This window comes from Mobula hypostoma, chromosome 6 (assembly GCF_963921235.1).
Source record: "Mobula hypostoma chromosome 6, sMobHyp1.1, whole genome shotgun sequence".
Taxonomy (NCBI): Eukaryota; Metazoa; Chordata; class Chondrichthyes; order Myliobatiformes; family Myliobatidae; genus Mobula; species Mobula hypostoma.
In genome coordinates, this window is record NC_086102.1 from 135334799 (window position 1) to 135346840 (window position 12042).

A 12042-nucleotide genomic window follows, 5' to 3' on the forward strand; every position below is an offset into this window, starting at 1 on the left:
GATGTTGAAGAGTTACTGCATTGTCATGGTGAGAGCGTTAATAATGAAGAGCTTTGAGAATTGGCAGAACAACGCATCCTGGGTGAATCTGAGTACCTGGATGGAGAAGAGGAAACACCAGCAAGAAGCCTCATCACAAAATTCCTCAGCACTAGCATCACCAGAATCACACAAATCATGGACCAGCTCATTGATAATGACCCTGACTGAGAGTGAAGCAATAAAGCAAAGAGAGATGCTCTTGACACGATTTCCTGCTACCGAGAACTGCTTCATAAGAAGAAACTTAAGAAAATGCAGTCAAATCTCGACACCTACTTGAAGAAGCCATCAAAGTTAGAGGAGGATCCACAGACTGGTCCCTCCTCTAAGACGCAACCACCACCCACTTCCCTCCGCTGCTGCTGCGATGTGTTGCTGATCCACTGATGTGCAGGTTAGGCCTATTTGCATGTTTTCTACTCCACGAATTACTGTGCACACAGTAAGTAATATATCATATATCTTGGGTTTGATTTTTTTAAAATCAGGCATGCATGTTCATTTACGTAATGTTATAATGACCTTGCACAGCACTGATTTACATCGTGTTCCACCTCCGAGGAACACATCCTCGCATTAAGCAGGGTCTGGCTGTATAATCCTTTATCAGATAAAAGAATGATCAGATAAAGGATTATTGTCTTTGAACAACTGTAAAAACCTTGTGCATTTCAAATGTGACTTTTTGGATTCATTTCAAAATGTAGATTGAATTCCCATTTTCAGCAGAATAGGGTAACAGAGACAAACATCTCTCAAATAAAGCAAAACAAATCACTCAGTAGATCAGGCAGCTCTATCTGCAGAGTTAACATATCCAGACAATAACCTTGCATCAAAAGTCAGCAGCTGCTGCCTAATCTAATGAGTATTTTCAACTTTTTCTCATTTCTTTCACTTTGTGACAGCATTTTGTTTTTGATTTATGTTCATTTTACCACAATTTTATTGTATAATGTAACATTATTTGATATCCGAATTGTACTAAGCGCCTGTAACAGGCTATTTCAGAAACAGAATAAAAATAAATCTGACAACACATCTGCACTTATTGGGACACGTGACCATAAGGTTTTAACAGGAGCCTTAAAAGTTGATGGTGTTGAGGAAGGCGGAGTTCATACAGCTGAACATAAGAACAAAAGAAATAGCAGGAGTAGGCCATCTGGCCCGTCGAGCCTGCTCCACCATTCAATAAGACCATGGTTATTCTGACTATGGACTCATCTCCACCTACCGGCTATGTCCCCTAGTTCTAGTCTCACCTAGCATTGGAAACAACTTTCCTGCCTCTACCTTAGCTATAGCTTTCATAATTTTATATGTTTCTATAAGATCTCCTCTTCGTCTGAATTCTAGCAAGTACAGTCCCAGGTGACTCAATCTCTCCTCATAGTCTAACCCCCTCATCTCTGGAATCAACTTGGTGGACCTCCTCTGCACAGCTTCCAAAGCCAATTAATTCTGAAAACAGGGCTCCACTTTAACTTAGAAAATGCCCATATTATAGGAACATAGCAATATGAAAAATGTTAGGAGCCCAAAACAACCCTATACAATACCAGCTAGAAACAAAACCACACTCACTTATAGGAATGCAAGAGATCATATCTATTAGAGAATAGCCCATTCCAAAGGTCCATACCCAACCTAGATCAGGCCTTGGATAACTTGCATTTGGATTCCGGGCCCTTCTTAACTATTATATTTGAAACAAATTGCCATGCATAAGTTCCCTGTAGCATCTTAGAATATTTAATTAAAAGTTCCTACAGCAACACTCTTCTGAGGTGGGTTCCAACTCATCCAAATAAGGTGACATATTGAAAATTAATTAAATGACTCTCCCGTGGATTCTCTGCAAATCATCCACCATGAAGAAATAATGTTCTAGATCTCATGTTATTTAATCCTCCCCTTTATCAACAAGAAAAATTCTGCCCGAGCCTGGATGTTGGACAGTTAGATTAACAATATCAATGGAAGGGCTATGAGAGCTGTTGAAGTGTAGCTGGTCACCATCAGGGAACAGGTTTAGGAAACACAAACCTCTTAGATAATGTAAGTGGGCACATCTTATCAGAAGTGTTTCTCCAGGTTAGGGAGCACACCTTTCACTAGACTACAGAACGATGATATACCACTTCAATCAATCTCCCATAGCACATTGGTGCCATATCTATCTTACATATGGAATTCATATCTACTGTAAGTCTGCTACATGTCATCACACTTTGTTTCATTTAGATTGACAGGACACCAGTGAGTTCAATGTTAAGTTTTATTAGATACCTGTCAATTAATAAGGTGCTCAAAATTCTGAACAGACTGAGAGCAACTGCAGACAGGTTTGCTGTGCTTAGCTCAGTGGGACACCAGTTTTTCACATGAGAGCAAAGAGTTCCCTCTCCTTACCACTTTCTGTTCCTCTTAAATCAATTTTAATTGTTCTTTTGGAAGCTGCACAGTTACTTTAACCAGATCCATTTGTCCCCAACGTCAGCATTGAAACCTTTCTCATACTTTCGACCCGGGAGCTGAAACAGAGAGAAAATAAAATCATCAAAGGTACCAAGGTGTGAATGCTTTGTACAAGTTGTGGGAAATCCAGTCTGAAATTTCTATTTGCTTCTCTGTAAACTCCAGCTAAAGGACACACAAATAATTGATATTCTGTATACACAGTGTAGTCACGGTTTCACAATTTGTTTTGTTTTATTTTTAATTGACCTGTGGAAAAAAAACAAATAATAATTCTGAAACGACAGGAATTCTGCAGATGCTGGAAATTCAAGCAACACACATAAAAGTTGCTGGTGAACGCAGTAGGCCAGGCAGCATCTCTAGGAAGAGGTGCAGTCGACGTTTCAGGCCGAGACCCTTCGTCAGGACTAACTGAAGGAAGAGTGAGTAAGGGATTTGAAAGCTGGAGGGGGAGGGGGAGATGCAAAATGATAGGAGAAGACAGGAGGGGGAGGGATAGAGCCAACAGCTGGACAGGTGATTGGCAAAAGGGATACGAGAGGATCATGGGACAGGAGGTCCGGGAAGAAAGACCGGGGGGGGGGACCCAAAGGATGGGCAAGGGGTATATTCAGAGGGACGGAGGAAGAAAAAGGAGAGTGAGAGAAAGAATGTGTGTATAAAAATAAGTAACAGATGGGGTACGAGGGGGAGGTGGGGCATTAGCGGAAGTTAGAGAAGTCAATGTTCATGCCATCAGGTTGGAGGCTACCCAGACGGAATATAAGGTGTTGTTCCTCCAACCTGAGTGTGGCTTCATCTTTACAGTAGAGGAGGCTGTGGATAGACATGTCAGAATGGGAATGGGATGTGGAATTAAAATGTGTGGCCACTGGGAGATCCTGCTTTCTCTGGCGGACAGAGCGTAGATGTTCAGCAAAGCGGTCTCCCAGTCTGCGTCGGGTCTCGCCAATATATAAAAAGCCACATCGGGAGCACCGGACACGGTATATCACCCCAGTCGACTCACAGGTGAAGTGTTGCCACACCTGGAAGGACTGTTTGGGGCCCTGAATGGTGGTAAGGGAGGAAGTGTAAGGGCATGTGTAGCACTTGTTCCGCTTACAAGGATAAGTGCCAGGAGGGAGATCAGTGGGGAGGGATGGGGGGGACGAATGGACAAGGGAGTTGCGTAGGGAGCGATCCCTGCGGAATGCGGGGGGGGGGTGAGGGAAAGATGTGCTTAGTGGTGGGATCCCGTTGGAGGTGGCGGAAGTTACGGAGAATAATATGTTGGCCCTGGAGGCTGGTGGGGTGGTAGGTGAGGACCAGGGGAACCCTATTCCTAGTGGGGTGGCGGGAGGATGGAGTGAGAGCAGATGTACGTGAAATGGGGGAGACGCGTTTAAGAGCAGAGTTGATAGTGGAGGAAGGGAAGCCCCTTTCTTTAAAAAAGGAAGACATCTCCCTTGTCCTAGAATGAAAAGCCTCATCCTGAGAGCGGATGCGGCGGAGACGGAGGAATTGCGAGAAGGGGATGGCGTTTTTGCAAGAGACAGGGTGAGATGAGGGATAGTCCAGATAGCTGTGAGAGTCAGTAGGCTTATAGTAGACATCAGTGGATAAGCTGTCTCCAGAGACAGAGACAGAAAGATCTAGAAAGGGGAGGGAGGTGTCACCCCACTAAGGAGCACCAGGCCATTGTCACCCCAGTAAGGAGCACCAGGCCATTGTCTCCCACACCATCACCGACTTTATCCGCTCAGGGGATCTCCCAACCACTGCTACCAACCTTATAGTTCCCACACCTTGCACTTCCCGTTTCTACCTCCTACCCAAGATCCACAAACTTGCCTGTCCTGGCCGACCTATTGTCTCAGCTTGCTCCTGCCCCACCGAACTCATTTCTGCATACCTCGACACTGTTTTATCACCCCTTGTTCAATCCCTTCCGACCTATGTTTGTGACACTTGTCACGCTCTTAAACTTTTCGATGATTTTAAGTTACCTGGCCCCCACCGCTTTATTTTCACCATGGATGTCCAGTCCCTATATATTTCCATCCCCCATCAGGAAGGCCTCAAAGCTCTACGCTTCTTTTCAGATTCCAGACCTAATCAGTTCCCCTCTACCACCACTCTGCTCCGTCTAGCGGAATTAGTCCTTACTCTTAATAATTTCTCCTTTGGCTCCTCCCACTTCCTCCAAACTAAAGGTGTAGCTATGGGCACCCGTATGGGTCCTAGCTATGCCTGCCTTTTTGTTGGCTTTGTGGAACAATCTATGTTCCGTGCCTATTCTGGTATCTGTCCCCCACTTTTCCTTCGCTACATCGACGACTGCATTGGCGCTGCTTCCTGCACTTTATTAACTTTGACTCCAACTTTCAACTTTCACCCTGCCCTCAAGTTTACCTGGTCCATTTCCGACACTATCAACTCTGCTCTTAAACGCATCTCCCCCATTTCATGTACATCTGCTCTCACTCCATCCTCCCGCCACCCCACTAGGAATAGGGTTCCCCTGGTCCTCACCTACCACCCCACCAGCCTCCAGGTCCAACATATTATTCTCCGTAACTTCCGCCGCCTCCAACGGGATCCTACCACTAAGCACATCTTTCCCTCCCCCCCCCTCTGCATTCCGCAGGGATCGCTCCCTACGCAACTCCCTTGTCCATTCGTCCCCCCCATCCCTCCCCACTGATCTCCCTCCTGGCACTTATCCTTGTAAGCGGAACAAGTGCTACACATGCTCTTACACTTCCTCCCTTACCACCATTCAGGGCCCCAAACAGTCCTTCCAGGTGAGGCAACACTTCACCTGTGAGTCGACTGGGGTGATATACTGCGTCCGGTGCTCCCGATGTGGCCTTTTATATATTGGCGAGACCCGACGCAGACTGGGAGACCGCTTTGCTGAACATCTACGCTCTGTCTGCCAGAGAAAGCAGGATCACCCAGTGGCCACACATTTTAATTCCACATCCCATTCCCATTCTGACATGTCTATCCACAGCCTCCTCTACTGTAAAGATGAAGCCACACTCAGGTTGGAGGAACAACACCTTATATTCCGTCTGGGTAGCCTCCAACCTGATGGCATGAACATCGACTTCTCTAACTTCCGCTAATGCCCCACCTCCCCCTCGTACCCCATCTGTTACTTATTTTTATACACACATTCTTTCTCTCACTCTCCTTTTTCTCCCTCTGTCCCTCTGAATATACCCCTTGCCCATCCTCTGGGTCCCACCCCCCCCGTCTTTCTTCCCGGACCTCCTGTCCCATGATCCTCTCGTATCCCTTTTGCCTATCACCTGTCCAGCTCTTGGCTCCATCCCTCCCCCTCCTGTCTTCTCCTATCATTTTGGATCTCCCCCTCCCCCTCCAGCTTTCAAATCCCTTACTCACTCTTCCTTCAGTTAGTCCTGACGAAGGGTCTCGGCCTGAAACGTCGACTGCACCTCTTCCTAGAGATGCTGCCTGGCCTGCTGCGTTCACCAGCAACTTTTATGTTGTAATAATTCTGAAAGCAAATTCCCCTATTTGTACTGCATTTTCCATTTTACTAAAATTTGCGAAGAATTTTATATGAAAATAGAGCAAGAACTAGGGTTATGGCAGCAAGGAAGAAATGAAATTAAGAGGCTTAATGAGAGTGAAGCAGGATGCAGAGGGGAACCCATTTCATCATAGCTGATAGATTACCAATACCCAAAACACTTCCCATAATTTTCACACTGAAATATTCCTTCCTGGTGAAGCACTCATTTACTTATCACTCTTCCAATTTCACGTACTGTCTGCAATTCGGTAAGAGGTCTCCTCTTGATTAGAGAGACCACAAGCAAATCAGGTAACCATTTTGAAAAACTCTTCCATTCAGTATTTGGGCATCTGGAGGCTCCAGTTTCCTGTCACTGTAATTTTTCATCCCATCCCCATCTACATTGCTCCAATGAAGCCCAACATCTTACCTTCTGAGTTCTTACTTTACAGGCTGAAGACTCAACATCAAATTTATTAATTTCACAGAAACAGCACTGTTTTGCTCCTCCTCGTCTCCCTGCTATTCACAGCCTGCTACTTACACCATCCCCGGTATACCTTTTGTTATTCACCAACACCACTACAATTTGTGCCATTTAATTCCTTCCAGTGTTTGCCTGTCCTGGATCTTCCCCTTTGATCCCCTGTTCTCTCCCATTTTTTCTGCAAATTAAAACTTGATTTCTAGATTCTGGCGGATGGTCCTGAAACACGAACTGTTTCTCTTTCCACAGGTGTTTACTGGCCTACTGAATATTTTAACATTTTCTGTTTTTATTTTAAGGCTTTAATAAGTCCTGACATCAATACTCCCAGGGTAGGAAGTAGAGAGGAAGGCAGAGCAGCTCCTGTCAGTCTCGTGCTGAGATCACAGCACCCTTCAGCAACTGCCCATATTTTTGGTAGAACAAAAAGATTAGTTGATTATTCCCAGAAGGAGTCACATGCATCTGTGGTAAGTTCCATCCATTATTTAATGTGGTGCTTAAGAGGACAAGAGTTTGCAAGTATGCAATAAGCGCCCCTGCCCTTTTCGTTTACAACCTTCCATGTATTTCCCAAATATTTCAGCCAAATAGCCTTAAGAACTGGGCAAAGTAAATACATTAAAGACACTCAATCCCCAAAGACAACCTCAGCTAAATACGAAATAAAAATCACATCTGAATAATCAGTTGTCCTTTATAAAGCTTCTCTCATCTTCAGTGCAAAGCACCCCAATGACCCTAAACATCTTAGAACAATATAAAAAGGTCAGAGATAAATTTAGTCCCAAGGGGAGCAAAACCTCTGTTCAAAACAGAAGTAAAAGCAAGATTTCCGGTGAACAATATTCTGTGGGTTTTTTTTTTGCTTCATCTTTATGTTTAATGTCAGTCTTACATTGCTTTCCACAGAATCATTAACCCTGACACATCCCCTGAGATCACATTTCCTCTTTCCTTCACAGTAACAACTCAGCTTGTGGCTAGACTAAAAATAGCCAGCTTTGAACTGCGCTGCCAAAAATGCCTTTAACATGAGAGGCTGCATAGAAGAGTTGTGGTTTGCGGCCAGAACAGAAATGTGCAGTCTCTGTGCTGGACACTGTGACTGGCTCAAAACATTCTTTTGCTTTCCCATGGCAGATTTTTCATTTCATTAATCATAAAAAAAAACACAGCTTTGACAAAAATCTCTTTGGTCACCACTCATTACACTAACCCAAATGTATTTTTGGCAATGGACACTTCAGTTGAAGGTCCTTAGTCAACGTCTTTAATTAGTTTGATTTAAATCCGCAGTTTACTCATTTATGGTTTGATGTTTCTGTGTGTGGGGCAAGGGGCAGGGGTCCTGGATAATGAAATATGCCCTTCTAGCTCTAAAATCCAGCCTGGATAAGGAACAGTTCTATCATTGTCCTTAAAGTCCCCGACCAGTTTGCCAATAATCACGGACTCCAGCTTTTGATGGTCAACAGCCACGTCCTAAACTTGGCAAATTATACAAAAGGAGTTGGATTGGGAAATAAAACTAACTACATTAATTGATGCACTCTGCCTTGGAAATTCTTTCCACTAACTGATACTTGACCTACTTGTGAGGGAAATGGACAGTACAATTGAACGTAACACTAATTCCTAAAAACCGGAAAATACATCTTTTCCAATGCATAAAATCCGTCCTTCATATCCATAATATATTCCAAAATTTTGAATTACCATTTTAAACTTTAAACATTTCACCAAGCCACCGAAAGATACTGAGAACAAATCTGAACCAGATATCACTCTGCCCTCCTGGCCTCCCAATTTGAGTGCTGGTTTTTTGGCCACTTCACCATGGGGATTGATGAAGGAGAAAGAGAAAACTCCTGCACTCCCACCAAATTCTGGGGACACGGTGGAAAGAAGAGTTTTTCTCATTCTTGGACACGAGAACATTAGCTTACCCACCAGCCGCTTCCATCGGATAGCTATTGGGAAAGGTCTAGAGCAGGGGTTCCCAACACTTTGTATGCCATGCCCTACCATAAACCGAGGGGCCTTTGGACCTCAGGTTGGCAACCCCTGCTATAGAGGCAGAACAAGAAGGCAGGACAGTAGCGGAAAGAAACATGAAGGTATTCCCGGCCTGAAGGATACCGTGGCCTAATTGCTCCAGCAGCAGACTTGAGTTTGGTGAAATCATTACACTGCCAGACATGATTTAATCAAGCTTAGGCTGGCATGAGTGCATGAGCAGAGCGACCGCCTCTCAGATCCAGCTAACTTCGATTCAAGCCTCACGTCTGCTGCTGACTGTGTGGGGTTTGCACATTCTCACCATGCAGGTGCTCTGGTTTCTTCCCACATCCCAAAGATGTGCAGGTCAGTAAATTAACTGGCTGTTGCGAATTGTCCTTAGCGTGTGAGTGGTACAATTTGGGGGTGAGCTGGGAGTTCTTGGGAATGTGGGGTCAATGAAATGGAATTAGTGTGTAAATGGGTGCTTGGTAGTAGGCATGGATTCACTAGATTAGCTTTTATTTGTCACAGGTACACTGAGGCATACAGTAAAATGCGCCTTTAGCATCAAATCAAATCAGCGAGGATTGTGCGGGCAGTCTGCAAGTGTTGACACGCTTCCAATGTTAATATAGCAAGCCCAGAACTTACTAACCCTAACCCACACATCTTATTGGAACTTGGTGGAAACCAGAGCAACTGGAAAAAAACCCACTGTATATTGTCATGGGTAGTGTGTATAAAATCCTTACAGACAGCAGCAGAAATCGAAGCCCAATCCTACAGCTGGCGTGTTGTAAAGCATTATGCTAACCACTACACTACTGTGCCATCCCTGTCCATTCAATGGACTGAAGGGCCTGTTTCCATGCTGAATGACTGTGACTTTGGAGTAAAGGGTAACACAGGAAGCAGAAAAAAAGCAAAGAATATTATGAAAGGCTTCTCCAAAGAAGGATCTAAGTTATATAAAGTAAGAAGTATTTCATGAAACTGGGGAAGAAAATCAGATAGGAATATAGAACTCGCATGACTTTGGCTTTGACTGTAGGTTTAACTCTCTCAACATCTGCTGGTGCCATTCTATTGCAAGCAAGAAGGTCGAGCAGAGGAAGCAGGATCACGGGGGAAATCCAGTGAATGGATCAAGGACCATGATGGGTAAAATTTCAACAGAAGCCACCTCATTAGTATATAATGAGATCTTCCTATTTGCTAAGCTTTATAAACTAATGAACACAGCTGACATTGGATGGGATACCCAAGGGACTTGCTAGGAATCCTACAGACATCTAAACAGGAAAATGTGACAAGGATAATCAGTTAGGTAGGAATGGGGTAGAGAGATTCTGTATCATAGAAATTTGTTTATTTCTATGCTCAAGAAATTACAGATGTGTGTCTTTAATGACTGCTTAAAAGTGCCATTGCTTACTTCTGAGAAATGTCTAATGTGGCTTCAGAGCAAACAACAGCAATACTGGTTTTCATGGTAGATGGTGGATTGAGAAACACAGTGCATTCTTTGTTCATCTAACCTCCAACTGTGAAAAATCCTTTTTCAATGCAGAGAATTCAGATTTTTATCTGATGTTGCATCAATTTAGCAGTTCACAAGCTGATTAAGTATGCATTGTTGGACTCCTGTCTAAGGCTGCTAAGGTCATCAGGTCAAAAATAGGGTGAGAGCTTCAACTGACTAATGAACAACCATAGACCAATAACATTAAGACTCAGACAACATTCAGGCATGGGATAATGATCAAATTTAATTCACCCCATGCAAGGCCAACTTCAAAAAGAAAGAGACAGATAGTCAGTCTTTTACCCTGGGTACAAATGTCAAATTCCAGAGGATGTGGCTTTAAGGTGAAAGGGGGATATACGAGACAAGTTTTCTTAGAGTGGCAAGCATCTGAAAAGTGCTTCTAGAGGAAGTGGTGGAAGCAGACATAACAGCAACATTTACGAGCATTTAGATAGGCACATCATGAACAGACAGGTAACAGAGGGATTATGAACCATGTGTTGATAAAAGAGATTGGTTTGTATTGGCATCGTAAATCAAAGGAATTATTCTACGTTCAACCACCTAGCCTGGACCAACCAGATAAGCGGTGCTGACTTCCCACAATCTTGGGGGTCACATTGACTAGGAACTCTACTGGACCAACCAGATAAGCGGTGCAACTACTCGAGCAGGCCAGAGGCTGGGTATCCTACGATGACCGACTTCCCAACTCCCCAAAGCTTTCCCATCATCAGCCATGATGGAAAACTTACCACTTGCCAGTACGAGTCCTCTGCCATCAACCATCAAAAAGCTCAACACTCTCAAGGACAAAGCATCCACTTGACTTTTACACCACCCAACAGCCTAAATACTTACTCTCTCCACCAACGGTGTACCTATAAAATGGATTACAATATGCATCCAGGCTACTCTGACTGTTCCTCCTAAACCTCAGTAACCAAGGACAAGGGCAGTGGGTACAAGAAAACATCAGCACCTTCATATTCCCCTCTAAGTCACATATGATCCTGACTAGGAAATATATTACTTTCACTCCGAATCCTGGAACATGCATTGTGAGGCAACCTTCATGAAACACCTACAATAATTCAAAAAGATGGCTTATTGCTACCTTCTTGATAGTAATTAAGGATTTGCAATTAAAGTTCAAAGTACATTGATTATCATAGTATGTATACAATATACAATTTTGAAATTCATCTTCTTATAGGCAGCCACAAAAACAAAGAAACCCAACAGAACCCATTAAAAAAGACCGTCAAACACCCAATGTGTGGGAAAAAAAGAACAAATTATGCAAACAGTAGAAAGTAAACGAATAACACACAGAACTACAGTTTACGAAAGTGAGTCCACAGCCACAAAGTCAATTCATTGCTGCAGCCAGACCAGGAGCCCGTTAGTTGCAAGCCACAGCCTCAGTTCAGTGTTTAGTAAACCTCGAGGGGCAGCAAACTGAACACTGGCCCGTCCCCCTCCTTCAATCTGGCCCTGCACTTAAACTGGCCAAACATTGGCTCATTCCTCGCTCTCCAGTTCATGCTTTGCTGCGTCAATTTGGCCACAAATCCACAATAGCAATGATCAAAAATCAATACTGGCCTTACCAGCTATGCCTGCATTCCAAAAATCAATTTAACAAAAAAAAATTGCTGAAAAGATTGTATGCTATATTAGTTGGAATAATTAGAATTCCAAAGAGTCTTATGATGCGAAGTAGAGTAGGTGACAGGATATCATTGAGTCATGGTGGGGTAGAACAAGAAATATTCATTATGGCCTGAATTTTGTAATGATTCCTGTAATGTGTCTGGAAGTCTGGCAAAATATGCTGTCAGATTTTGCTTCAGGGTATTCCTGGCTTCAAGCACTAATGATGTCATTCTCAGTGAGCAGCCCTTGAAAAATTCTCAACACAATTTTTAACAAATATTTTGTAAAAATGCAGAAGGAATTCAAGAC

The 12042-nt window shown here is 43.6% G+C and overlaps 1 protein-coding gene across 1 annotated transcript in view; it reads right to left on the reverse strand.

Annotated features, from left to right (window-relative positions):
* Positions 1-2285: 2285 nt before the first annotated feature.
* Positions 2286-12042, reverse strand: part of ndufa10 (NADH:ubiquinone oxidoreductase subunit A10) — a 104521-nt gene continuing 94764 nt past the window's right edge. The window contains exon 10 of the mRNA XM_063051794.1: positions 2286-2579. Within this exon, the coding sequence (XP_062907864.1) occupies positions 2511-2579 (69 nt within the window). The 3' untranslated portion in view covers positions 2286-2510. The remainder of the gene's footprint in view (positions 2580-12042) is intronic.